Below are 23,970 nucleotides of genomic sequence, written 5' to 3' on the forward strand. Positions count from 1 at the left end.
CTCTAACACAATTAAAATCGCCACAGGCGAAACAAATTTAAGAGCATGTACCGTCACAAGTCTGCTTGCGTTAAAAGGGAACCGGTTAGTTGGCATATAACTCTTTAATGAATGAAGTTAATAAAATTCATATAAAAACATATTACTAAGGCCAAAAAAAGTCGGTCTCTGGTCAGACCAAAGTTCCAGAAATGATGCGGCGATGCGGCTTTTTTCTCTTCTTGTTTTTTAAAGCGTGGATTGCACAGAAAAGGTGGGTATATTTGAAATCAGAATGCACGTTCTAGTTAATGCGCGATGGCATTTTGGTGTTAATTGCGATTTTACATCATAGTAAGAAAAGCCCGGCAAAATTCACTTCATACCGAGAGAAATTAAAAAAAAAATGTTAACGCGCGAGTCAAAATCGACGCGCGCGCTGATCAGAGACCAGAAATGTATTTTGTTTGGCCTAAGTTGTCAACCCATACCAAGTCAAATAACATTTTAAAAAATCAGTGTAATAAAACAGGTTTCTTTACAAAATATCATCAAATTGCATAGGTTAAATCTTATTTTACAAACCAGGTATGAAGACAACTGATGGAACAGCCAACGTACAGAACGCACGGTTCCATTTTTAGTCTGTGTGTACTGTATTATTGATTACTTCGATAACAATGCAGCTAAGGCCGTTCAAGCATTTTGTCTTCACCCCTATGTTATTTCCGACGCCATATAACCGTAAAATATGTGTTGAGTGCGCCGTTAAATAAAACATTTCCTTCCTTTCTTCACCCCTGTATTAAAAACGAAATTACTGAATATAGTTTGACGGTAATTTGTTAAGAAACGTTTCTTATTTACATAGACAACGTTAGGTGTTTTGGTTGTTGTTTTTTTAGTTGGTATCAGTTTAAAACTCGGTAATATCTTTTAATACAAGTTTTAATTATAAGTGTTTTTTGTTTTGTTTTTTTAGTTGGTATCAATTTAAAACTCGGTAATATCTTTTAATACAAGTTTTAATTATAGAGTTATATTATGTCAATTCAGCGGTCCCCTGCTCATTCAAAAGGACTATATAGTGGCTTAACTCTATTAGATGAGTTCGAAATATGGTACACTTACAAGGCAGGTGGTTGTTTATAAAGGTGTCCCTAGATCAAGATGCCACGGATGCCAGTAGATGTTTAAATCCAAGCTACATGTGGGCAGTTGGGCGTCTATGACTCATTAACTGGTTTTAGTTGTGTCGATGGATTGGCTTATATTAAGTATATCAAGTTAAGTGTAGAGGATGTACAAATTGCTTTGATTTGAATGTTTCAGAAGTATATTGAGGTGGTGAGGTATGTTGAGTTATATGTCCATGGTGTCTCACATAGTATTGTTTAGTTATGTATGGAAAACGTCATATATTGGCTTGAGTTGTGTGTCGAGGGTATCTCACAGTGATTACTTGTATGTCAAATATGTCACAGAGCTAAGATGTCACAGTAAGACTTTACTTGTATGTAAAAGATGTTACATACAAACTTTAATTGTATGTCAAAGTTGTCACAGAGTTAACTTGTATGTCGAAGATGTCACAAAGTTAACTTGTATGTCAAATTATCACAGACAAAATTTACTTGTATGTAAAAGATGTCACAGACAAGCTTTATTTGTTTGTCAAATATTACACAGTTAAAATGTATGCCAACGGTATCACAGAAAAACTTTCCTTGAATGTTAAAGATGTCACAAACTCTACTTGTATGCTAAAGATGTCACAAACTCTACTTGTATGTTAAAGATGTCACACAGTTAACTTGTTTAAGTTTTCTAAACTAATGTGGGAGTAGCAATCCTCCTATGGGCGGTGCGTGAGGGATGAAGTATCCTGTTACGGACATCCTAGGGAATGGCGGTCCTCCTAAGGACGATCATCTGACAGTGAAACCTGGAAGCAAATCACGATTTTGCCTAAAACATCTTTTTGACTGCCTTGTGCAGAGATATGATTTTGATAATGGAATACGATTTTGTCGTCAGATTTGTATGTAAAATATGTCAAAAGTTTGGTTGTGTTGTCTGTTTGTGAAAGTTTCACAATAAGGTTGAAGTTTGTCAAGTTTGTCCAGCACACTGGGTTGAGTTGTGGCATAGGTCTATGCTGTTATACATGTGACAAATATGCCTTACGGGGGCGGTACATAGCTTAGTGGTACAGCGCTCACTCGATGCGCGGTCGGTCTGGGATCGATCCCCGTCGGTGGGCCCATTGGGCTATTTCTCGTCACAGCCAGTGCACCACGACTGGTATATCAAACGCTGTGTGCTATCCTGTCTGTGGGATGGTGCATATAAAAGATCCCTTGCTGCTAATCGGAAAGAGTAGCCCATGAAGTGGCGACAGCGGGTTTCCTCTCTCAATATCTGTGTGGTCCTTAACCATATGTCTGACGCCATATAACCGTAATGAAAATGTGTTGAGTGCGTCGTTAAATAAAACATTTCTTTCTATTTAATATATGCCTCACAGTAGTTTTCAAAATTTATCCCTGTACAAAACTAAATCCACATTGCATTTTGGCAGTGTGATGTTGGTTTCACAGGTGGTAACGAATATCTGAAGATAGTATTACGAGGGTAGCATGGGTGGTGTAAGAATTAATACATCTGATTTCTGGAATAATCCCGAATGTCATTAATGACAATAATTTCATGATATTTTATGGGCGATGGTTAATATAAAATTACTACCTCTTCTAAGACTATAGCCTTTCCCTATCCTATGTCATCATGTTGGGCAAACATTCCTCTGACTCTCTATTTCACCGAGATGCATAACGTAAATTCGCTAATGTTATTTGTAAATATGATTTTATTATTCAATAACATAAACGAGTATAAACAACAATTCCCACTGACATAAAACGTGTAACTGGCAAGATAATTCGACGCATGATTCATCTAACATTCAACATAAAATATTCCCACTGACGTAGTTCTGACTTTGGTTATCTAGTAGAAGCACTCTCCGTTGACTGCCGTCTCACAGCGCTTGCTCTCGTCGTTCCACGCATGCCCAGGTGGACATTTCCGCTCGACGACTCGCTTGCCCATCAGACAGAAGATGTATTTTGTGCAGTCCGTGGGGTGAGCTTTGTTGAGGCCTGACTTCAAGTCGCACGTGACTGGCGCGCAACGTTCCGCCGTCTGCTTCCACGTGCCGATATCCGGGCACGTGTTGAGTCGCGCCACCTGGTGGTTATCACATCTGTAGTAGAGGTGGCTGTCCTCTACGTGGGGGTGGAATTTACGTTCACCTTCTGGACAGAGATCTAAAATGAAATCCAAATTAACGAGGTTAAAGGGGCACCACTAGAGAACATTGATTTATTACTAAGTAATTTCTTCTATTTCTGCAATTTATATTCCACTAACTTGTATATCCATTATGTTTGCCATCTTAATACATATTTTATAATGTGTTTTATTTAGTCACTGTGATATTATAGATGAGGCTGGTTTAGAAATGAAAAGAGAAGAAGTAAAGGAAATGGAAAGGGTGTATGGTGCTCGGTAAGAGTTTTGAAGTATAATGAAAAGAAAGGAGAGAAAGAATAATGAAAATGAATAATGTTAAAATTCTTATTGGCAATGAAAACCTTTATACTGAGCTTGACATCCACTAGGTGTGGCCGTATAGTAGACAAAGTTCATGTGCAGAACATTGCGTAAAAGAGTGTCTAGACTGTGGCGAGCGAGGCTTTTTAGGGGTCTGATTATACACTAAAAACGGAATTTGTTTGTAGCCAGGAGGTTGGTTGAGTTCGATCCAAAACACCACCGCGTTGCACTTACTCCTCCTGGCTTACTTCCACAAGATCCAGGGATCTCGCTTACCTCCACAAGGCTCCATGTTACAGGGTCCAGGGTTCTGGCTTACCTCCACAAGGCTCCATGATACATAATCTAGGGGTCTGGGTTACCTCCACAAGGCACCATATTACAGGATCCTGCTTACCTCCACGGGGCTCCATGTTACAGGATCCAGGATTCTGGCCTACCCCCACAAGGCTCCATGTTACAGGGTCCAGGGTTCTGGCTTACCTCCACAAGGCTCCATGTTACAGGGTCCAGGGTTCTGGCTTACCCCCACAAGGCTCCATGTTACAGGGTCCAGGGTTCTGGCTTACCTCCACAAGGCTCCATGTTACAGGGTCCAGGGTTCTGGCTTACCTCCACAAGGCTCCATGTTACAGGGTCCAGGGTTCTGGCCTACCCCCACAAGGCTCCATGTTACAGGGTCCAGCGTTCAGGCTTACCTCCACAAGGCTCCATCTTACAGAATCTAGGGGTCTGGGTTACCTCCACAAGGCTCCATATTACAGGGTCCTACTTACCTCCACAAGGCTCCATGTTACAGATCCAGGATTCTGGCTGGCTTACCTCCACAAGGCTCCATGTTACAGGGTCCAGGGTTCTGGCTTACCCCCACAAGGCTTCATGTTACAGGGTCCAGGGTTCTGGCTTACCTCCACAAGGCTCCATGTGACAGGGCCCAAGGTTCTGGCTTACCTCCACAAGGCTCCATGTTACAGGGTCCAGGGTTCTGGCTTACCTCCACAAGGCTCCATGTTACAGGGTCCAGGGTTCTGGCTTACCTCCACAAGGCTCCATGTTACATGGTCCAGGGTTCTGGCTTACCTCCACAAGGCTCCATGTTACAGGGTCCAAGGTTCTGGCTTACCTCCAAAAAGCTCCATGTTACAGGGTCCAGGGTTCTGGCTTACCCCCACAAGGCTTCATGTTACAGGGTCCAGGATTCTGGCTTACCCCCACAAGGCTTCATGTTACAGGGTCCAGGGTTCTGGCTTACCTCCACAAGGCTCCATGTTACAGGGTCCAGGGTTCTGGCTTACCTCCACAAGGCTCCATGTTACAGGGTCCAAGGTTCTGGCTTACCTCCACAAGGCTCCATGTTACAGGGTCCAGGGTTCTGGCTTACCCCCACAAGGCTTCATGTTACAGAGTCCAGGGTTCTGGCTTACCTCCACAAGGCTCCATGTGACAGGGCCCAAGGTTCTGGCTTAACTCCACCAGGCTCCATGTTACAGGATCCAGGGTTCTGGCTTACCTCCACAAGGCTCCGTGTTACAGGGTCCAGGGTTCTGGAAGTCCACACTTCCCCCCTCACACTCGTCACCCCCGTACATCGGCGCTGGGTCCGAGCACGACCGGCTCCTGGTCAGTCTGGTCTGTCCGCCGCCACACAGGACTGGGCAGTTGTCCAACGGCGTCCAGTCTTCCCACTGCGTCCACTGACCGTGAACTACAATTATCACAGAGATTATAGAATAGTTCAAAAGTTAAATTTTGGTTTAACGACATCAATGGAGAAAATTGATTTATTAGTCATCGGCTATTGGATGTCAAACATGTCGTAATTCTGACACGTGGTCATCAGAGGAAACCTGCCACATTTATCACCATTAGCTGCAGTGAGATCTTTTATAAAGTTTGTTTTGTTTATCGACACTACTAGAGCAAATTAATTTATTAATAATCGCTCCTGGATGTCAAACATTTCGTAATTTTGACACGTCGTGTTCAGAGGAAACCTGCTACATTTCTCATTGGTTGTAATGGTCCTTCATATGCACGTTCCTATAGGATAGCGCATACTACGGCCTTTGATATACCAGTCGTAGTGCACTGGCTGGAACGAGGAATAGCCAAATGGGGATCAATACTAAGTCGACCGCTACATCCCGCCCCACCACACACCCACTCTTAATTAATCATCCGTTGGTGGATATCTCACATTTCGAAATTTTGACACCCACTACATTTTTCCATTAGCAGTAAAGGAGCTTTTATAGGCTATGCACGGCCAGTCGTGAGGTACAGGTTTGGACGGGGAAAACCCCTGGCGATTCGATTCTTCGACCTAATAATCTCGAGCGAGCGCCATACCAACTATGTCAGACCCTCATTTCCCACCCCACCTCACCCCCACCCCTCTTTACACAGTAGTGCTAACAAAACAAAAATATTCTTAGATCAATGTAATTTGAAGTCGTCATCTCTTTTGAGTTTTCGCTATCAACAGATATAGTTACCTATCTATGTGACTCTCACTTTTGAGTGTTCGCTATCAACAGATATAGTCAGCTGCCCATGTGTCTCTCACTTTTGAGTGTTTGCTATCAACTCATATAGTCAGCTGCCCATGCGACTCTTACTTTTGAGTGTTCGCTATCAACAGATATAGTCAGCTGCCCATGTGACTCTCACTTTTGAGTGTTTGCTATCAACGTATATAGTCAGCTGCCCATGCGACTCTTACTTTTGAGTGTTCGCTATCAACAGATATAGTCAGCTGCCCATGTGACTCTCACTTTTGAGTGTTTTCTATCAACGCATATAGTCAGCTGCCCATGTGACTCTCACTTTTGAGTGTTCGCTATCAACAGATATAGTCAGCTGCCCATGTGACTCTCACTTTTGAGTTTTTGCTATCAATGCATATAGTCAGCTGCCCATGTGACTCTCACTTTTGAGTGTTCACTATCAACAGATATAGTCAGCTGTCCATGTGACTCTCACTTTTGAGTGTTCACTATCAACAGATATAGTCAGCTGCCCATGTGACTCTCATAGGAAATCGAGGAATCACTCGTCACAGTGAGAAAATAAAAGTTGATTATCTATTCAACGTGATTAATAATTAAAAATACACTGGAGACTGTAGCTTTAAGAAACAATTTTTAAAAAGCCATACTCTAGCTCGTTGTCAAATACATGGGTGATTATCGGCTGAATTTATAAAGCCTGTTTAGGGGGTTTTGTGGAGGTTTTTGTTGTTGTTTGTTTGAGAGTGTGGGTGGGGTTTTTTTGGTGGGTTTTTTTTTTTTTGGGGGGGGGGGGTTGGGGTTGGGGTTTTTTTTTTTTTGGGGGGGTTGTTTTGTTATTTGTTTTGTTTTGTTTTGTTGTTGTTTGTTTTGTTTTGTTTTGTTGTTGTCTTTTTGGTTTGTTTGTTGCTGTTTGTTTTTGTGTGTGTGGGGTGTTTTTTTTGGGGGGGTTGGGTTTTTTTTTTTGGGGGGGGGGGGGGGGTAAACGCGTTGTTAAGAAGCATTTTAAATAAATGCAGTTATTAATCATTGTGTAAATATAAAACAAGCTTCGTCAATTGTGTCCTAAATATATGAATCAATACAAATGCACTGGAAAGCCTCTACAAAACATACCAATCAGTAATTAACGCAAGATGTCCTAAAATTCTCATATAATTAATTTATCCGATGGAAGTAAAAAAAGAAAAGAAAAGAAATAACATCACCGGTGTTTTAATTATAGGTTCCACGTGCAGTGCCAACTTTACTGTACTAGAGAGTATTGCCATAGTCATATCATGTTGGAATCAACAGGCATATCACGAGCCATAGTCATATCATGTTGGAATCAACAGACACATCGCGAGCCATAGTCATATCATGTTGGAATCAACAGGCATATCACGAGTCATAGTCATATCATATTGGAATCAACAGACATATCGCGAGCCATAGTCATATCATGTTGGAATCAACAGACATATCGCGACCCAAAGTCATATCATGTTGGAATCAACAGGCATATCACGAGCCATAGTCATATCATGTTGGAATCAACAGACACATCACGAGCCATAGTCATATCATGTTGGAATCAACAGGCATATCACGAGTCATAGTCATATCATATTGGAATCAACAGACATATCGCGAGCCATAGTCATATCATGTTGGAATCAACAGACATATCGCGACCCAAAGTCATATCATGTTGGAATCAACAGACATATCGCGAACATCTGATTGTGATCGTGATTCACGAGTACATGTCATCACAACACTCTAGGTACGTTAAAGTTAAAGTTTGTTTTGTTTAACAATACCACTATTAACATTTGATCATTCTGACACGTAGTCGTCAGAGGAAACCCACTATATTGGTTTCCTAAAGCAGCAAGGGATCGTTTATATTCACTTTCCCACAGATACGAAAGCACATACGACGGCTTTTGACCAGTTGTGGTGCACTGGTTGGAACTAGAAAAAAACCCAAGCAGTTGATTGGATTCACCGAGGTGGTTCGATCCTGCGACGCAAGCACCCCAGGCGACCACACAACTGACTGAGCTAAATCCCGAACAAACCAGTCCTGGGGAGAGTCAGTTTCCCTATAGAGAAAGAAGGAAGAATGTATCGTCCTGGGTAATGGCAGTCTTCTACAGACTAAGCAACTGACATTTGACACCGATTTATGGAAGCAATCATTACTTTTATTTCTGTCTTGTGCAGAAATACGAGCTTAAATGCGTTCACGATTGTGTCCTTCGTGTTAGACAGACTGATAAAACTAAATTTCATCTGAACCTTGGGGCCTAATGCAATAAGACTTCTATGTAATTATTATGCTATTGTCGACGGCTTGGACATTTTCATTTCAATGTAAAATGTAGCGGGTTTTCTCTGATGACTACGAGTCAGAATTACCAAATGTTTGACATCCAATAGCCGATGGGGGCGGGACGTAGTCCAGTGGTACAGCGCTCGCTCGATGTGCGGTCAGTGTGAGATCGATCCCTGTCGGTAGGCGCATTGGGCTATTTCTCGTTCCAGTCAGTGCACCACGATGGTATATCAAAGACCATGGTATGTACTACCCTGTCTTTTGACAGTGATTCATGAGTGCTTATCATCACAGCTATATTTATTCCAGTGACCTCTGTCTTGTGCTACTTTTAATAAAATAGTATGGGAGCGGCATTCCTCTTTCTGGCTGTGCAAGAAGGGTGTATTATCCAGTAAAGTATCTCCTCGGAACGGGCTCTCCCCCTATAAATGAGACAGAGATTCATGGCATCAATCAGCATTTTGCCAAATGTTCATTGGACTACTGGACTCTGCTTTGTGCTGGGATACGGTCTTGATTGTGGATAACGGCTTGGTCGTTCAGATCAAACTTGAATGAGATTTAGTTTAATATAATAATTATATTTCAACGGCTTGGACACTTTCGTTTACCAGCATTCAGATTGATCCAGTTTTAATTTGTATTGTATGGACCTGGAATACATCTCCATGCTTTATAGTTTGTAAACTTACTTGGGCAAGGTTGAGTATTGCACTCTCTTTCATCACCCTCGATTGCCTCCCCTACACAGTCAGCGCCGCCGTACTGCGGTTTGGGGGCGCTGCAGGTTCTCGTTCTCGTTCTTGATTGAGCGCCACCACCACACGACACCGAGCACTCGGTATATGGGCTCCATTCTCCGAACTCGCTCCACTGTCCGTCCACTTCAGACGAGAGAGAAAGAAGAAAGAAAGATTTCATTTGACTATATACTCAACACATTTTAACTACGATCATATGGCACCGGACATATTAGGGTTAAGGGCGGGAGTTAGCTCAGTTGGTTGAGAGCTCGCAGGATTGAATCACCTCGGTGCATCTATTTAACTGATCGAGGTTTTTCCTCGTTCTAACCTGTGCACTACCACTGGTAAAATGCCGTGGTGTGTGTTTTCCTGTCTGTGGGAAAGTGCATATAAAAGAGATCCCATGATGCATTAGGAGAAATGTAGCGGTTTTCTTCTGATGACTACGTGTCAGAATTACCAAATGTTTGATGTCCAGTAGCCGATCATTAATTAACCAATGTGCTCTAGTGGTGTCGTTAAACAAAACAAACTTTCTTTTTTTAATGGTTAAATATCGTCTAAATAAAATTCATTGTTTGTTTTGTTTAACGGCACCACTAGAGCACATGTATGTATTAATCATCGACTATTGGATGTAAAACATTGGGTAATTTCGACAGAAAGACGTTAAAAAAACAAAAATCAAAGAAAGAAAGAAATGTTTTATTTAACGACGCACTCAACACATTTTATTTACGGTTATATGGCGTCAGACATATGGTTAAGGACCACACAGATATTGAGAGAGGAAACCTGTTGTCGCCACTTCATGTGCTACTCTTTTCGATTAGCAGCAAGGGATCTTTTATATGCAACATCCCACAGACAGGGTGGTACATACCACGGCCTTTAGTATACCAGTCGTGGTGCACTGGCTGGAACGAGAAATAGCCCAATGGGCCTACCGACGGGCATCGATCCCACAGCGACGGCGCATCGAGCAAGCGCTGTACCACTAGGCTACGTCCCGCCCCAAAAATCAAACAAATAAAAACAAAACAAACAGAAGATAATTCATTGTACTGCAATAGGATGTCCACTTTGTACATGTAACATACATACTATTCTAATATGGATATCCATCCAACAGTTTACTATTTTGAATGTCATCAGTAATAGCATATACTGTACGTATAACATATATACTATTTTAATATGGATATCCATCCAACAGTGTACTATTTTGAATATCATCAGTAATAGCATATACTGTACATATAACATACATACTATTTTAATATGGATATCCATCCAACAGTTTACTATTTTGAATATCATCAGTAACAGCATATACTATTTTGAATATCATCAGTAACAGCATATACTATTTTGAATATCATCAATAATAGCATGTGCAATAACATCCTTCAATACCATCAGTAATTACATACATAATAACAGAGGTCCATTGGTTAGGTTTACCAAAAAAAAAAAAAAAAAAAAAAAAAAAAACATTGTTACCTAAACCTTCAGTAGCATCAGTAATGTACAAAATAACACCAGTTAATTGTCTAAGTATAGTCCAACCCGCATACGCTGTTATTCAATCCTTCGTTATTATCAGCAATAGCATGCACGGTAGCTAGAGACAGAACTGTCGGTAACAATGGGAGTCGCAACAGCGTTGACGTTGTATCAACCAATTATTACCTGGACAGGGTTGAGTGTTGCACTTTCTAACCTCGGTTTCCGAAAGAGTGCCACATGCTTTCCCGCCATATTTTGGAGGTTCACATGTTCTTGTTCTCTCGAATGTGATCTGTCCGGTTCCACAGGGCTTGGAACATTCGTCTGTTGGTTTCCATGACGACCATGCTGACATCACAGCATCCACTGACAGAAAGACGTAAGAGATAGATGATTACAAACCAAGATATCATAATAACCACAAGAAGAAAAGAGATAACTTCAGTAAATTCAGATGTCAAGAATTATATTTTCCTTTTTAAATTTGGTCTTCTCGGGAAAAACGAACATTCGATTTTACAAATGCGCACAGGATATATCTGCACTCGACAGAATTCAAGGGACGTTTTGACTAAAAGTGATGGCGCATATGAATGACTATCGGTGACTTATTACCATTATTTATTGTTACTGTTACCTTGATTATATGGTCTGAATAATTGAAATGCATCCATGCTTTGTCCTGTTATGTCTTATAATACATTATCACCCATTGTATTACCTGGGCATGGCTGCGTGTTACATTTCCGCGATTCCAATTCAGTTGTTGAGCTGCAGGCCTTTCCACCATACCGCGGAGGAATACATGTGCGTGTTCGTATGTACTTTATGTAGCCAGTTCCACACACTTTGGAACACGAACTAATCGCCCGCCAGGCATACCAAGGCTTCATTATGGCATTAACATAGACTAACTAATCGACTAACAGAGACTTTTTGACGACTGTAATTACATATCAAATATAGTTTTCTGCATAACATATTAGTGGCTGTATATTAAACGTGTTTCTGATCGTTCTAATATTTGTACTAGGTTAAATTTCATTTTATTTCCTTCTGGGCTTTTTCGTACATACGAAAGACAAAATCCACTTGGGGCTTCTTATAAATATTAAGACGATCAGAAACACATTGAATATACAGACACTGATATTCTAAACAAGAAAATATATTTAATATGTAAGTTTAATCGTAGAACTATTTTATTAGTCGGAAACATTTTACAATGCAGCAAACTCAGGAATGTCCCTTTAAAGCAATATTGCAAACTGTTATGAATTTTAAACCAATACTCCGAAAGTTTTTAATTTTAAACCATCATTCCAAAATATTTAGAATTTTGAACTAATTTTCAAAAATGTTTACAAATTTAAGCTATGATTCCACAATGTTTTGAACATTAAATTAATATTTCAAATGTCTTAACGTGTAAGTCAGTATTCCAGATATTTCGAATATGAAATCAATAATATAATGCGTTGAATGTCAAACCAGTATTCCAAATGCCTAGAATATTAAATCAATAGTGTAATGTTTTGAATTTAAAAATACTTTACGAACACTTTATGTACAACACAGATCTTTACTTCAAATGCTAGGGAAGCACGCCTGGAGTCAATAACGGAAAATAGTTATAATGTGCATCCAACCCCCCCCCCCCCCCCCCCCTCCCACCCGATCAGCCCACCCCATTGCTTGTGCAGCTGAGCATCATATATATTGTTTCTATGGATCTGCTGGCTTTAAGCCTAAAGGCAAACTGAAACAAATTGAAAGTTTAGCATTAAATAAATTTAGAATATTGACAAAAGTGTGTCACAGTATTTAAACAAACTACCTGGGCACGGCTGCGTGTTGCATTGCCTTGATATGTATTGAGTTGTTGAGCTGCAGGCCTTGCCACCATGCCGCGGAGGGATACATGTGCGAGTTCGTCTGTACTTCATGTAGCCAGTTCCACACGATCTGGAACACGAACTAATTGACTTCCAACTATTCCAAGGCAACATCCTGGCATCGACTAAAGTGAAAATGATTTATTTTGAGATGGTCTATTATAGGAGGTAAACAGAGAGACATATATTTTATTTGAGTCTCACCCTATATAAACATAGTAAAAATTTAGAATATGCCGTTAAAATATAAATAGGCTACATTCATATATATATATATAGATAGATAGATAGATAGATAGATAGATAGATAGATAGATACATACATACATACATACATACATACATATATACACATATACATATATAACCCTATAAAGAGTAGCTAATATGTGTGCCCAGGACAACATGTTTGAACTTTAATTGGACATAAGCACGATATATATATAACACAATAAAATTCATATTAATACATAGAATACCTGTGAGAATAAGAGATCAAATATTGTTAAAATCGAGGGTACATAAAAACAAACTACTATTTGAAGGCGGTGGGGTTTTTTTTATAGATCGCTGGACGGCTTTTAATGTAAAGTTAAACTTGTTTTGTTTGATGGTTATAAATGCATTCGTGAATTCTGGAGCTTCGCCGTTGTACGTTTGCTTAGATTTCAATAACCATAGTGCCGTGACTCGTTTAATTAACATTTACTGTGCATCTAAATTGCAAAACTATCAAATTCTGAAAGTATGTGATCTGAAAAAGATAACATACCTTTATTATACAGGATTAGCTACATATATGCGTGCTTGCATGCGTGCGTGCGTACATACATATATACATACAAACTACAGACACACAGACAGACACACACGCATACATACATACATACTACATACACACAGACACACACATACACGGTGGTAATCTTACCAGTACACGATTTATAACAGTAATTCGCTTCAGTTCTGAAAGATAAAATTAATTACTGTGAAAATGCAGTACAAATATAACAGTTGATAAATACCGTGTAATATCGAAACATTTGTTTGCCCGCTGTCCGTCTCTCGGTCGGTGGTGCTTATAATTATATACATACGTTCACCTTGTACTGTACTGTGTCGTGCTGTGATGTGCTGTGATGTGATGTGATGTGATGTGATGTGATGTGATGTGATGTGTGCTGTGCTGTGCTGTGCTGTGCTGTGCTGTGCTGTGCTGTGCTGTGCTGTGCTGTGCTGTGCTGTGCTGTGCTGTGCTGTGCTGTGCTGTGCTGTGCTGTACTGTGCTGTGCTGTACTGTGCTGCATTATATGTATTGTATTGTACTGTATTTTGAAAACACAAATGTGTCTTAAAACTGTTCAATGTAAAGCAAACCCACAATGTTAAAAAGAATATGTGCGCTTGGCTAAAACAAAACTTTAAAACGAAAGGCTTTGTCTTAAGATCACATGCAATGTTATATTGCAATTAATTACATAACTATTCAGTCTTACTATAGTGATAAAGACATTTTGAAACCGTGTGATAAATTTATTTTGTATCGCACATACGTGCGATCTGGATGGGAACTTTTAAATGGGGAATTCCCTTTTTATTTTTACTGCAATTAGCGCCTTTTATTTACTGACGCCATATTTTACAAATAATGTCACATCGTATTTGAAACAGTACACAAGGCTGCCGCAGAGTAATCTACTGAAGGAGTTTTGATCATAGATTTAACAGTATTGTTATGACTTTAAATTAAAAACCATTTTTGTAAAAACAAAAGAATGTATGTAATAAATTCAGAACTTCACATACGTCAGGTCAGGTCAGGTCTCGTGGTATATTATTTCTTGCGCGAAATAAACTCGTGCAGTAAATAAGAAAGTAAAACAACGTATGTGAAGTTATGTATATGTATTGTATTACATTGTACTGTACTCAATTGTAGTGTATTATATTGTACTGTACTGAATTGCATTACATTGTATTGTATGGTATTGTACTGTATTGTGCTGTAATTTTTTGTTTTGTATTGTATTGTATTGTATTGTATTGAATAACTGCCTTTTCTGTGTAACGCCTATTATCTGTGTGCATATTCATTTTGTTTTAGTTGTTACTTTAATACAAAAAATTTCACAAATCAGTTAGGACAATTTTTTTTGTTGGTTGTTGTTTGTTTTTTTGGGACCTGGATCGTCTGCATCTGCTCCAGCCCCACCGACCACATCTGGTTGTGTAATACGTGGTTTTCGTCCCACATCTGTACCGAATACTGCACCTACAAGAGAAAAAGGCCATATCGTGTTGGAAATAACAGACATATTGCGAGCCATAGTCATATCATGTTGGAATTAACAGACATATCGCGAGCCATAGTCATATCATGATGGAATTAAAAAACATATCACGAGCCATAGTCATATCATGTTGGAATCAACGTACATATCGCGAACATCAAATCACTCTAGGTATGTTAAAGTTACAGTTTGTTTTGTTTGACGGCACCACTAGAGCACATTGATTTATTAATCATCGGCTATTGAATATCAAACATTTGGTAATTCGGACATATAGTTTTAGAGAGGAAACCCGCTACATGTTTTCAGTAGAGCAAGGGATATTTTATATGCACCATCCCGTTGACAGGATGACACATACCACGGTCTTTGATATACAAGTCGTGGCACTGGCTGGAACGAGAAATAACCCAACGGGCCCGCCGACGGGAATCGACCCTAGACCGACCACTGGGCTACGTCCCGCCCCTTACAACAGCAACAACAAAAATTTAAACTTTGTTTATGTAACGACACTATAGCACATTTATTTGTTTTTAATCATCGGCTATTGGATGCCAAACATTCGGTAATTCTGGCATAGTTTTCCATTAGTAGCAAAGAATCTATGCACTTTACCACATAATTATAGAACAGCTTATACCACAGCCTTTGATATACCAGTCGTGGTGCATTCGTTGGGACGGGAAAAAACCGAATCAGATATTACTCGTCTCTTTTATTTTGTTTCAAAATAAAATGTGTAATATAAATTACGGAAACATAATTTGAGTTTCGTTATAGGCAAATGACAGGTGTAACGAAACAAACCAATTTTTGTCTTATTTTCTAAACATGAACTCTGAAGTGATTATTTTTTTACAAATCAAACTGACAGTACTTTTTATGGGTATTTTAATCTAACTAAACTGCAGGATCAAAACAAAAACAAAAAACGTTTTACAGAGTCAGTTACTGGAAGGAAGAAGGAAGCAAATGTTTTATTTAACGACGCACTCAACACATTTTATTTACGGTTATATGGCGTCGGACATATGGTTAAGGACCACACAGATATTGAGGGAGGAAACCCGCTGTCGCCACTTCATGGCCTACTCTTTTCGATTAACAGCAAGAGATCTTTTACATGCACCATCCCACAGAAAGGATAGCACATACCACGGCCTTTGATGTACCAGTCGTGGTGCACTGGCTGGAGTGACAAATAGCCCAATGGGCTCACTGACGGGGATCGATCCCAAACCGACCGCACCTCAAGCGAGTCAGCTACTGATCACCGCGAACACGTCTAATAATCCATGGAGTATAAAATTATATAATAACTACGCACGTTGCCAGACAGGACATCACCTACCACGGCTTTGATATATATGACACCAATCAATCAATCAACTATTAACACGTGCTTGCATCCACTGAATGTTCAAGCACGTCTGTTCTGCTCACATTTTTCGAATTTCCCGGCGGATGTATCCAAGACAGATTGTGGAGAGGGACGTAACCCAGTGGTAAAGTGCGCACCTGATGCACCACGACTTGTATACCTTAGGTCGTGGTATGCGCTATCCTACGAAACCTCATTGTTTCGTAAAACCCGATTCAGGCTCCTCCTTCAGTTTGAGGTATAGAGTTCCGAGTGGTCGGAAAACAATCGTCTACAGACCGTTAGACAAAGAACTTCCAGAGAAAGCCAAACAATTCCAATCATTTGTGTTTGTTTTAATATATACTTTTTTTTATTTTTTTTATCTGCCTCCCTACCGTTGCGTAGGAACAATATTTATATATGTATTTTGATATGTACATGTTCGGACAAATTTCATCTATATTTCTTTATATTGTAACTACACATATTATTGTAGCTATACTTAGTAAGGTTAAAAACACTGCACCTACGGGTGGGATTTTGATAAATATTTACCTAAATTTTACATGTTTTTAACTGCTACAAATAAGAACAGGAAATGTTATTAGAAAAATCTGTGGCGACCAGTGGATGCGCCGTCCCAGAAACCTTGGAGATCATATTTCCCAATAGTTTGAGATTGGGTTGTTTTCTTAAGAGATGATAATCCGATTACCAACCAAACACTAATGAACTTTGGTGCACTGGCTGGAACGAGAAATAGCCCAATGGGCCCACCGACGGGGATCGATCCCACACCGACCGCGCATCGAGCGAGCGCTGTACCACTGGGTTACGTCTCGCCTCCTCTTATGTGAAGTCGGTAACCATAATCTGTGGTGGATAAATCTGATAGATAAGTCTGAGAAAGTTAAGAACCAAAGTTATTCCGATAAAGATAGCGGTTAGTTGTAATTAACTAGTGGGCGGGAAAGATAAGAATAACCCTTATATCCCTTTTTAGATTTGTTTACTGTTACATTAACAGGGTAATTAAGTCAGAACAGAACAGAACTTTATTTCCCCCAGGCCGTTACACAGGTTGGCTATGGAAGGCCGGGAATTGGCGTTAAAGTATAGGTGTATGACCTGTGTAATCTGCCGGTACACTAGAGAGGGCTGGGGATTCCGGGTCAGATAATTAACCCTGTCGGATACAGACAGACATCTGTACCGTGGACTAAATCACCGTGACAACGGTGCATATAAACGATCCCTTGCTACTAATGGAAACGTGTAGGGAGTTTCCTCTCTAAGAATATATATATAACAATGCCAAGTGTTTTATACCCAATAGCTCATGATTAATCCATCAATGTGCTCTAGTGGTGTCCTTAAACAAAACAAACTGACTTTCTTTAAGACAGGGCGAGATGCAGCCCAGTGGTACAGAGCTCGCTCGATGCGCGGCCGGGGTGGAATCGATCCCCGTCGGTGGGCCCATTGGGCTATTTCTCGTTCCAGCCAGTGCACCACGACTGGTATATCAAAGGCCGTGGTTTCCTCTCTCAATATCTGTGTGGTCCTTAACCACGCCATATAACCGAAAATACAATGTGCTGAGTGCGTCGTTAAATAAAACATTTCTTTCTTTCTTTAAGACAGGTTGAATACACATACACGTTGAACCTTTCATACTAGCACTCACTCTTGATCTGGCAGACAAGATTTGTACCTTTCAGACTTACAGTTAATCCAACAGACAGAACCAATCGATAATAATTAGAACCTCTCTTGTAGACATCCGTAATTATTACCTATTTTAAAAGTTCGTTTATTGATATCTTATACATAAAATCACGTATCGTTTCGTGTGTGGGTGAATTAAAGTATGTAAAGTTACACATCTTGCTGTCAATTAAACTCACAGGCACGTGACACAGTTTGGTATATACAGGTAAATTGGGTTGATATTGTTAACGTAGATATGTTTCCACTATATATGTGTTTACTTTCTGCAATTTAAAATGTATTTATTGTGATAAAACTTTCGTTTGCCGAACACTCTTAATCTGAACAACCAAACTATTTTCCTTAATTAAAACCGTATCTGTGTATATCTGCTCAAGGCAGAATCGAAAGGAAACTTTGGCAAAATCGTGATTGCTTTCATCATTGATTGCCTCGACTATAGGAGGACTGCCACTGTCATGACATGCGCTTACGAATCGCTGTCAAACAGTGCTGTAACCAGGTATTCGCGTACGCTGAGGATGCCTGCGAAGTTCGATTGACATCCACTAGCCGATGAAAAATTAATCAATATGCTCTAGTGGTGTCGTTAAACAAAATAAAGCCTTCAGAATTCGAAGACAGGGTGAGAAAATTTTGATTTTAGCACTACCTTGTCACGTTTTATATTGCTTTTGAAGGAGAGTTTAAACCACAATAATTTTGGATTCTCAATTCATTTCAAATAACATCAATTATTTTGATCTGAACGGCGAAACAAATAGTAAAATTATTTTGCAAGAACATTTACTCTGATCGGAAGAGCTATTGCAGTGATAAAGTAAGGATTTTGTTATTAGTGTCTACCTGAACATATAGCATTGCTTGAATTTATGTGTGTTTTTTAATTTTAAAAAAATTTCTAAAGCGGGCGGCATATCTATCCCCACCCCCTGATTATACGCCAGCGTGTCAGACGCCTGAGGAAATAAAAGTTATATGCAGTAATCTGAAATCCAGATGCTGTAGCAGCTTAAAATACATGTTTACCCTACACCACGCGGCCCCTTAATTTCTTGGTATTTTATGATGCAGATATCAATTTCACAAAACATCGTACGTTTAGGGGCCGGATGTAGCCAAGTGGTAAAACACACGCCTAGTGTGCTGTCGGTCTAGGATCGATCCCCGTCGGTGGACCCATTGAGCTATTTCTTCTTTCAGCCAGTGCACCACGACTTGTATATTAAAGGCCATGGTATATGCTATCCTGTCTGTGCGATGGTTCATATAAAAGATCCCATGCTACTAATGGAAACATCTAGCGGGTTTCCTCTCTATGACTGTGTCAAAATGACCATATTTTTGACATCCCATAGCCGATGATTAATACATTAATGTGCTCAAGTGGTGTCGTTAAACAAATCAAACTTCTTAAGTTTACGTCTGTGACTAGCAGTTATAGAGGTCATACGTTTACATACACGTGTTTTGGTATCTATTTCACGCAGAAAATTACATCATTAGAGAAGATGGAACATTTTAAGGAGAAAAGAAAATGAAATATGTGTACTTAAAATATATTTGTTGTACTATAATAGTAATAAGAATTATGGTTTAGTCGTTGATTTACGTTTACATGCAAAAACTAGGCTTTCGATGTTTTGTGAAATTGGACCCAGGACGCTACATTAAATTTTAACCCTGCGAATGTACACGTTTAGAGTCAAGTCCACCATTATAATGTTGCACATTACCATTAATATTTTATCACTTTAACTTCTTTCTCAAAATAAACGCTGAAAAATACTAGAATGGAGAGAGAGAGAGCGAGAGAGAGAGAGAGAGAGAGAGAGAGAGAGAGAGAGAGAGAGAGAGAGAGAGAGAGAGAGAGAGAGAGAGAGAGAGATGTCACATATATTTTAGAAAGTACAGTCGCTTATTAACGACCATCAAAATAATCAATATAGGTTGACAATAAAAAACATTGAGTTATTCATCCTTTAACTAGAGCACATCTTCTTTTTGCTGTTATATAAATGGCAGAATACCACATGCATAGTCTTCATCATTCAGTGTTAAAAACAAGTTTGTTTTTTAATTGTTTTTTAATTGTTTTTACCAAAGCAAGTTGCTAACAGGCATATACATCCCATTTACAATATATCAATATTACAATATTGCAATGGCGACGTGCAATTCAACACACAGTATGTTAGTAATAAAGGTGTATCAGTGCATGCACATCTTAAAAGTACATACTTACGATCTTCACCATTGGATTATATAAATGCTACCGAAGACATTTTACTTGTAATCATTAAACAGATTGAAAAGACATTTCTGTTGTTAGTAAAAAAAAAATATTATTAATGTGTTGCTGTCTTTTTTTCTTTTCTTTTTTTTTTCTTTAGGTGGTAACTGTCATTAATGGTAACTTCATTCTCACTGACTTGAAATAAAAGCAGATTTCTAGTTAGCCACGAGGCTCAGATCAGAATATAGGATGTAATGTGACAATTGTTGACGTCATCAAATGCGCATCATTGTCTGACACCCAATAGCCGATGGGATTTTGTTTCGTGTCGGGGTGTCGTTAAACATCTAATCTAATCGAAATAATCAAATGCGCTAGAGAATGGCTGAAAGAGCACTCAGTTCTGGTTAGCCTTTAAATAAGCGTAACATTAACTTATAATTCTAACCTGTGAACAGCTTATGAGCCTATAGCGATTTTCTTCTCTCGTATTGTATACCAGCTAACAAAATTGTTTGGGTTTTTTACTTGATTTTTATACTTTTGTTCAGCTAAGGTTCAGATACGCTATCCTATGCAAACACTCAACTATCTGGGCTGTCTATTCAGGACAATGGGTTGGTGGTTAGTTGTTAGTGGTTAGGGAGAGAGAAGATAATGTTGTTGTGTTAAACATCCCCACTGATCCGTTAAAACTCACTCCGGTTGCAAGCTGGTACCCGGATGCGAACCCAGTATCTAGTAGTTTCCTTAAAGTCGCATACCCGTGAAAATAGGTACTAAGTTTGGTTAATCCACAAACCTATAACACATCTGGATAACATTACAAGAGTGTGTGACGTTAACACGAGGAATACCTTCTTAAGGGGAAATTCCCGAGTTTTCTGTAATTTTTAAGATGTTATCGACTAACAAAGACTTTTTAACGATTGTAATTACATATCAAATATATTTTTCTGCATAACATATTAGTGGCTGTATATTAAACGTGTTTCTGATCATTATAATGTGAGGGATTCAATAATATTTGAGCTAGGTTAAATTTCATTTTATTTTCTACAATGTTTTTTTTTCGTACGTACGAAAATATTTGAAGACAAAATCCAGTTTGGGCTTCTTACAAATATTAAGACAACCAGAAACACATTGAATGTACAGACACTGATATTCTAAACAAGAAAATATATTTAATATGTATGTTTAATCGTAGAAATATTTTATTAGTCGGAAACATCTTACAATGCAGCAAACTCAGGAATGTCCCTTTAAAATGGACTAGAAGTCATCTCCATAACCGTTACTTTTCAGAGGTACGTGCGTTTTTAGAATTATGAAATACACTGGGTGACAATACAAACATCAAGATAGCTATATACAGTTCGGATGTACGGGAATGGATATTCTAAACAATAAAATGTAAGTAACGTGTGATTTCAATTATCAAAAACGGCTCGAATAGTGAAAAACACGAAATAGTGTTGTTGTTGATGTTGTTGTTTTGCAGGGGGTGGGTGTGTAGGGGTGGTTGTGAATTTGTTTATGTTTATTTATTTTTGGGTTTCGTTTTCTTACTAGAGTCTGTCACTTTAACAAACATTACTTTTCTCGGTGTTTTCAACGGATAATTATGACTTACCCTTCTGTCGTCACGAGAAGAGCCAATAGCACCACAGCACAGGCAAACAACGTGGCCGTCCTCATATTGCTAGCAGGACGTCGCTACTTCACGCACGTGCACCACCATTTTATAGACGACGGCGGCTAACTCAGCACTAATCTTATGGAAATTACCACGCGTGTCAAAATTTACAGAGAGAGTTTTTAATGAAAGGAGATATTGGATATTATTATGCATATAATTTAAATTTCATTAAATATACATTGCTTTTTTCTTTACACGTATATTCCACGGCAGAAGTAAGTAGACATTGGGGGTGGGCGGCTGACTGAGATCGAGGGCAGAAAGCAAAGTTTCTAGGGGGTTCAGGATATGCTCCCCGTACAATTTTAAAAACTAGATGTCCTGAAATGCAATTTCCTCCAGTACAATTCATCACTTCCTAAAGATTTACTACCAATGATATTGTTTTATTCAGAATTATTGTGGGGTTAAAGCACACACACACACACACACACACACACACACACACACACATTCACCTACCTATTTCGCCGTGCCTGAATATACAAATTTCATGACACTAATTTTAGAAAATCTCTTTTGTCAGTGTTTAGGATCTTGACATTATTACTCCAGGTTTAAAACAAACTGTGTGTTTATGTATATTGTTTTTTAAATACACAAATAGTAGGTGAAAAACTCCCCCCCCCCCCACCCCCCACCCCCACAAAAAAAAAACAACCACAAAAAACAACAAAAAAAACCCCCACAAAAAAACACCGATAAAACAAGAAACAAACAAAAACCCAAAACATCGAATATACTAGTAGTCAAGTACCCACGTAACTCACGAGAGCAGTAGCCATATTTTAGAACGAAACCCGCAAATTGTATTATGTGTCAACGCTGTAGACATTCTTCACACGGGGCTCTCGGCTGATGTGCGGTCGGTCTAGGATCGATCCCTGTTTGTGGGCCCATTGGGCTATTTTTCGTTCCAGCCAGTTCACCACGACTGGTATATCAAAGGCCGTGATATGTGCTATCCTATTTGTGGGATGGTACGTATAAAATATCTCTTGCTACTTGGAAAAATGTAGCGGCTTTCCTCACTAAGACTGTATGTGAACATTTTCAAATGTTTAACATCAAATAGCCGATGATTAATAAATCAACGTGCTCTAGTGGTGTCGTTAAACAAAACAAACTTTAACTGTTTTTTTCTTTTTTTTAGAATCTTAGCATTATTACTCCAAACCTAAAACAAACTGTGTTTTTCTGGAAAATCGATCATACTTATAGAAAGTGGGCCAACTCAATTATTTTTTAATTTTTAAAAAAGAATTAATACGTAGGTGAACGAAAACCAACAACAAAAACATCGAAAATAGTGAGATACCCACGTATCTCATAAGATCAGAAGCCGTCCTTTAAGACTAAACCAACAAATTGTTGTGTATCTTCGCTGTAGACATTCCTCACACCCTATACACGTTGTCGGTTTCATGAAACAATGCCTTTAAATGTTACCTACAGATTGCAAACACGACGTGAAGAAACTCGAAGAGTGTCGTATGGCGAGAATGATACTGTTCTAAAAGCATTATGGAATCCCTAGAAAGGTAGAAAACCTGAGCCTAAGTCATTTGTTTTTGAAAAACATTAACGTATATTGCAATCAATGAAATGCATAAATATTACAAATATACGTGTGGCTTCGGGTTTAATAAATGGAACCCGTTATCCTGAACAATAGATCGATTTCCGCCCCAGAATAGACTGGTGCTCTAGCAAGTACTACATACACACACACACACACACACACACACACACACACACATGTATATATACGACTAAAAATAACACAAAAACAAAACAGAATGATGATGATGGTGATTATAATGATGATGATGATGCTGATGGTGATGATGATGATGATGATGATGATACTAATACGAATAACAATAAAACTATATTAAATTCCAATGTGGTGTACAATTGATATATAGATCGAAACCGGCCTCGATCGTTAAGCCCACGATGGTTAAGCTATCGGACATAAGGCTGTTAGGTACTGGGTTCGCAGCCCGGTACCGGCTCCCACCCAGAGCGAGTTTCAACGACTCAATGGGTAGGTGTAAGACC

The 23,970-nt window shown here is 39.1% G+C and overlaps 1 protein-coding gene across 1 annotated transcript; it reads right to left on the reverse strand.

Annotated features, from left to right (window-relative positions):
• Positions 1 to 2,828: 2,828 nt before the first annotated feature.
• On the reverse strand, positions 2,829 to 21,905 carry LOC121368505 (hemicentin-1-like). Its single transcript, XM_041493241.1, has 6 exons — positions 21,841 to 21,905; positions 12,523 to 12,650; positions 10,869 to 11,051; positions 9,123 to 9,314; positions 5,108 to 5,302; positions 2,829 to 3,308 (listed from the first exon to the last, which is right to left on the reverse strand). Exons 1-6 carry the CDS (start codon positions 21,903 to 21,905, stop codon positions 2,989 to 2,991), a joined length of 1,083 nt encoding a protein of 360 aa, XP_041349175.1. The 3' UTR covers positions 2,829 to 2,988.
• Between the last annotated feature and the right edge of the window lie 2,065 nt (positions 21,906 to 23,970).

Source organism: Gigantopelta aegis, chromosome 3, assembly GCF_016097555.1.
Source record: "Gigantopelta aegis isolate Gae_Host chromosome 3, Gae_host_genome, whole genome shotgun sequence".
In the NCBI taxonomy this organism is placed as follows: domain Eukaryota; kingdom Metazoa; phylum Mollusca; class Gastropoda; order Neomphalida; family Peltospiridae; genus Gigantopelta; species Gigantopelta aegis.